The sequence below is a fragment of the Geotrypetes seraphini genome, chromosome 10 (assembly GCF_902459505.1).
Source record: "Geotrypetes seraphini chromosome 10, aGeoSer1.1, whole genome shotgun sequence".
In the NCBI taxonomy this organism is placed as follows: Eukaryota; Metazoa; Chordata; class Amphibia; order Gymnophiona; family Dermophiidae; genus Geotrypetes; species Geotrypetes seraphini.
In genome coordinates this window covers 28,161,634-28,167,878 of record NC_047093.1, presented here as the reverse complement: position 1 = coordinate 28,167,878, position 6,245 = coordinate 28,161,634, and the positions used below count along the sequence as shown (strand labels likewise).

Here is a 6,245-nt window from a genome sequence, read left to right as displayed (position 1 = left end):
TAAATTTGTTAAAAATGTGACTAGTTTACTTTGTGAGTATCTTGCTAACAATGGGACCCTTTTACAAAAATGCAGCTAAAAATAGAGCACTGAGTGATGTGCTCAGGCATCCTGTGGTAATAATAATAACAGTTTATATACCGCAGGACCGTGAAGTTCTATGCGGTTTACAATGATTAGAAAGATGCTACAGATTGAATGGAACATACATAGTTACAGATTAGTGGCTAACAGTTTACGGAATCAGATTTAGGGGAGAGATTGTGATGGGAGCAATTGTACAGATTCGTTACCTAGGTAATTCAAGAACAGGTTTGTTTTTAGGTGTTTCCTAAATTCGCCATAGTTATTTGCGTGTATAATTAGTTTTTCCAGGTCTTTGCCCCATAAGGCTGCTTGATACGATAGAAGTTGTTGATGGTGTCTCTTAAATTTACATCAGAAAATAACTCAGAAATGTAACTGCGCTAATATTTCAGTTTCTTTTTGAGGAGATGTGTCATGGGCAGAAAGTTGGTTTTCCTGCACTAATCTGAAATTTGGCAGCTAAAATTTAATGCTAAGTACTACAAGGTCATGCATTTGGGCTTCAAAAACCTAAGGGAAGGGTACATTTTAGGGGGTGAACAACTTATGTGCACGACAGAAGAGCAAGACTTGGGTGTGATTATGATGATCTTACGGTGGCCAAACAGGTTGAAAAGGTGATGACAAAAGCTAGAAGGATGCTAGGCTGCATAGGAAGAAGTATGGCTAGTAGGAAAAAGGAGGTATTGAGGCCCCTGTATAAGACTCTGGTGAGACTTCATTTAGATTAGAATATTCTGGAGGCCGCACCTTCAAAAAGATATAAAAAGGATGGAGTCGGTCCAGAGGAAGGCTACTAAAATGGTGGGTGGTCTTCATCATAAAGTGTATGGGGACAGACTTAAATATCTCAATATGTATAATTTGGAAGAAAGGCGGGAGAGGGAAGATATGATAGAGACATTTAAATATCTATGCAATGTAAATGCACATGAGTCGAGTCTCATTTTAAAGGAAGCTCTGGAATGAGAGGGCATAGGATGAAGTTAAGAGGTGATAGGCTCTGGAGTAATCTAAGAAAATACTTTTGTACAGAAAGGATGGTAGGTGCATGGAACAGTCTCCCGGAAGAGATGGTGGAAACAGAGACTGTGATTTCAAGAAGGCATGGGATAGTTATGTGGGATCTCTCGGAGAGAGAAAGAGACAATGGTTACTGCGGATGGGCAGACTAGATGGGCCATTTGGTCTTTATCTGCCTTCATGTTTCCATGTTTCTAATCAGCATATCCACATTATCACATGCTGACTGGCAAGCACAGAAATATCATGTGAGCCCTTATTGCCTGCAAAATGGGTGGCAGTAAGGGGGAAATTTTATAAACGGCACCCTACCGGCCCCTAAGTTAAGAGGAAAACGCCATTTCAAATGGTACTTAAATAAAATTTCAAGGTGCCTACTGGCACCTAAACGAACAGCACCGCAATTATGCGTCCAGAGGTGCCTACCTGCAGCTAACGCTACTGTAGGCATTGCTAATGCCGGAAGTGGCGTTAGACGCCAGTAGGCGCCTCAAAGCACAATTCGCATCAAAGGCGTTGGACATGTAGGCCTTTAAAACCCTGGCCTACATTTATGGCAACAAACAGGCACAATTGAGGACTTATGAGAATGAAAATTCTTGCTTTTTGCTACACCGCTCTCAGAGACCTGTGTTATTCAAGCACGTCAGCGGTGTAGCAAAAAGCAAGAATTTTCATTCTCATAAGTCCTCAATTGTGTCTGTTTGTTTCTACTTGGAAAGAGGGCTTAGTGTACTACATTTATGGCACCCACGTTTGCTGGAGGCATGATTCTCTAAACGGCACTGTCTTGTGATTGACACATGATCGGCGACCACCGACCACTGCTCCGTTTAGAGAACCTGGGTGTAAGTGCTCATGTAATCTTTTTAAAAAATTGTCACACGCTCATGGCAATATTAACACATGGCCATTAATACGAAAAGAAAATTAGAAAATCGGCCATCTTACTCCTGCGGTAAAAATGGCCTAAGTATGCAGGAAAGACCCAGATAAGGGTGTGCTAAGATCACTTTTTGCGGCAGCTTAGTAAAAGGACCCCAGTGTTAGCTAGACACTTCTATAAAGGACCAGCGTAACACCAAACATACTCAGCCCAAGTTGAGACTCATTTATTGGAAGGTTAATTTAGGGCCTCGTTTACAAAGCTGTGGCAGTGATTCTCCCTTGGCAAATACTCCGAAGCCCATAGGAATTGAATGGGGTTTGGTACATTTGCCGCAGGGGAATAGCAACCGCAGCTTTGTAGAAGGAGTTTTTAATTTTCTCAGCATCCCTGACTGTGCTTATGTCAATGGATTCAAATAGAAATCTAAATATATTTTTTATCTAGAAATAAACTTACTCTAAAAAAAATATTAAACTAGTGTTTGAAGAAATGAGGACAGAAATAGACAGCATATAACTTTAAGAATATTGATGTTTTATTTAAGAAGAGAATAAAGCATTTTTAAATATATTAATCTGATGTACAAATGAAAACAGACATTGGCCCCCTTCATCATGTTTTCACGGTTTATGATCTTCCGAAAACAAATCAGATTTTTTTAAAACATGAATTCAAAGTCACTTAAAGTTTTGAAAGCTTAAATATAAATAAAGCACCAGCTTCTAGGAGAGCAGCAATGCAGCAAGAAGACAAACCAACATTTATTAAGATGGCAATTCACATTTTAATATAAACAAATATGAGTAAGGCATAAAGGGCCAGATTCTATAAACGGCACAGAGTGGCACGAACATCGTTTAAGATAGACGTCCCTAGGTGTGGGAGGGTGTCGCTAGGCGTTCTAAGATTTTGATGCTGAACTCTTAAATTGTTTAATTGATATATTTTGTTTTATTGACTGAAAATCGGCGTGGTCAATTACCACGCTGATTAAGCCAATTAAAAAAAAAATAAAAATTAGGCGTGGATCCCAAACTTAGGCGTTGCTAGGCAGCTGCAATTAGGGTACCGTTTATAGAATTCGCCAGAAAGATCCTTTATTTTGTCAAGAGATCTGTAGTTTAGCCATCATAATTACTTGCAAGGTGTCTAACGTGTTAGATTTGAAGTTGAACTGGCTTCGGGTGTAAGAAATGCTTTTGGCTTTAGGGTAGGTGTGGGGAGATTACAGGATTGCATCTTACTTTTCCTAGTGACTGATTACAGGACAGCAGTGATGGAATGGTGCCATCTTAGAGGTAAACTTGGTCCATGTCTAGCCAACCAGAAGTACACAGAAATTAAACACCACATTTTGGAGGACAGAACAGAAGAGATGTAGTGCTGGATAAGTTATGCATTAAAAATACAATTGTTCTGAAAACAGAGATAAAATATAACTCAGTAAAAATGAATAAAACACTGCTTAGTAGCTTTTCAGTTGCCGTTGCCCTTTGCTTGTGAGCTATGTGTACAGTTACTATGAATTATATGCAAATACTGTGAATTCAAGATGTTATGCACACTTATGAAGACACCCAGCAAGGGCAACTTTGGGTAAACAGGAAGAGGTGTGTGGCAATTCCTGAGATCAGGTAGACTTGGGTAGCTGGTGCGGGATCAAAGGCATCGGTACTAACAGAGCTTTTTAACTATGAAAGGATAATCAGTGTTGGCACAACTTCAACAGACGATGGAAGCTATCAACCAAAAATACAACATGGACAGGTGAGGAAGACTGCTTTGACAAGTGGTAGAGAACGCTACGATTGGCTCTTTAGTTTTTGCAAGCTCTTTGTAAGCCTTTGATGCATCTGAGAAGCTAGCTGGAAAAGACTAACAAATCAAACATTTTCATTTCATTTTGTTTCCCATTTTGTTTATTTTTTTTTTTTATTTTATTCTGGGTTGTTTTTTGTTTTGTTCTTTTACGTTTTCGTCTTAGGGACAATGGTGTGCATTATTGCATAATGGCGCCCCCTACTGCTCAAATAGCGCACCTGCTAATAAATTATGTACATTACTGAGCAACAGTGTGTGCTATTGATGACACAGAAAAAAGATCTTTTCAGATTAAAAATAACATGCATATCCCTAGAAGAGACCGTGCTGGCTGCTAAACCAGTAAAGCTGAAAAGAACTGAAGTGTATGCATTTTCTGAATAATGGCAATTTTCACTTCTGGCTTTGAATAAAAGCCTTCGTTATTGGATTTCCCAGTTAAGAACCTTTGAATATACTGAAATAAATAGGGCAAAAACTGAAAAAGACAAATGCTGTGTTCTAACGTATGTAGAAAACGGTCATTTTAAGGGACTCGTGGATGCAACAATTTCTCATCACACTTTTTCAGTATGCAACACGGTTTTTCACTAAAGACAATTTAAGAAAACCTGAGAGAGTGAGAATGGCTTAGTTGGGAACAATTTACTCTCTCTTTAACTTAGTGAAGATCACAAGAGGAATCATTAAGGTACAAGCCTATGTGTCCTCATTAGTATAACAAACCGGAATAAAAAAGGTATGGGGTACCTGAGACAGTGTCAGGACGTGACAATGGCTTTTCTAAACGGTTACCCCGAGCTTCTTTAGTGCATTTCTTAGCAAATTCAGCTGGTCCATATGGCACATCAGAACAAATAACAGAAAAGGGAAGCAGCAGAAGTCAACGTCACAGCTGGTGTGTAGCGTAGGCTTGTGAGTTTGGTTGCAGAGTACACACCACATGCAGGAGGTCTTAGAAAGTGTCTGAGGCTGCTACAGCTACAATATTGCTTTGTGGTATGTACTATGTGAGATATTTTTTTTATTTTATTTGCCGAACTTCAGTCCTACATCTAGTCTAAGAATATTTTACTGCAGTTTCAGTTCAAGTTTGATGGAATAGCATGAAAACCTTCCTGGGAACGACAGAAAAGCCGTGGCATTTAAAGTCGAATACAAGAATGGAAAATGCACAGTGGTTAGTCTTTATTTGCTTGAATTGTTGTTCCCCTTTGTGGCGTTGATGTCCGCTTTTGTTTTTTGTATGCGCGAAAAGATTTCCTTGAACAAGGCTTTGTACTCTGGCTGGCTCTGCTCCAGCCTCTTGTCCACAGCCTCCACCTGCTTGCTGAGGCTCTTCTCTGTTGCCTTTCGCTCCTCCAGCTCTTGGCCCTCCACCCGAAAGTCCCTAAAGGAGCTGTCACGAGAGATGGGGCGGGACGTCTGGACGCCGGCGTGACGCATGCTCTCTTCGTGTCGCCTGCACTTGTTGAGAAGCTCCTCGTACTTCTCTAAGAGAGCGTGGTACTGCTCATCCACCTCCCTCAGAATCGACATCCCTCGCTTTCGCACGTTATTGGCATGCAGCGTATAGTTGCCTTCATGCCGACTCGCCGCATCTTTAGTCACAATGGCATTGAGTGCGGTGTCGCTGCAGCTTTTTCGGACAGGGTGATTTAGGGAGGTGTCTATGGCCGGGTCCTGACGCTTCCTCCTGTCTTCCTCAGAGAGATCGATGTAGTCTGATTCTGGGGTATTATTTAATGGTTCCAGAAGCGCCTCGGATAGGTTCTCCTCCCTGCTGAGAAGATATTTCTTGACCTGCTTCATCTGCTGAAGCTCCAGTAGCTCGGCCTCCAGCTCCTTGATGCGCAGTTTGCAGTTCTCCATTTCGCAGACCCGCTGTTCAAGTTCAGAATACTCTTGGATGACCGATGTGTACTCTCGCTCTACCCTCTCTTTCCGCTGCTTTTCCTGAACGACCTGTGACCTCAGAGAGTTCACCATGGTTTGCAGACGCTCGTTCTCCTGTTCCATGCTCTTTTGAGTGATCTCCATGGAAGAGCTGTGCACCTGGAATGCATCCTCGTACCTGTGAAATAGAAGAACCGCAGTGAGCTGTAACATATCCAAAGAATTCAGCATAATTCCTAGTTTTGTTCTTATAGAAAAGGACATTTGAAGATGAGACTAAAAGGGCATAAGAAAACACGTTTCTTGACAAAAGCAGAATTGCTTAAAGAAATAACTTTAAGATGCAGTAGGGTGTAAAAGGGGGAAGGTGAACGTTTGGAACAGGCCTGGGTTACCAGATGTCTGGGAATAGAGAATGACACGGTAGATGTTACCCTTGGCTAGCCGCGACTAGCCACTGTTAACCTGCCAAAACGGTGGAGTGGGGAAAGATGTTCACCGCAGGGACGAGGACTAGGCCATCCACCGT

The 6,245-nt window shown here is 41.4% G+C and overlaps 1 protein-coding gene across 1 annotated transcript in view; it reads right to left on the bottom strand.

Moving 5' to 3' along the window:
• Window positions 1-2,512: 2,512 nt before the first annotated feature.
• CDR2L (cerebellar degeneration related protein 2 like) overlaps window positions 2,513-6,245 on the bottom strand; it is a 49,521-nt gene continuing 45,788 nt past the window's right edge. Inside the window, exon 5 of the mRNA XM_033961516.1 lies at window positions 2,513-5,894. Within this exon, the coding sequence (XP_033817407.1) occupies window positions 5,009-5,894 (886 nt within the window). The 3' untranslated portion in view covers window positions 2,513-5,008. The remainder of the gene's footprint in view (window positions 5,895-6,245) is intronic.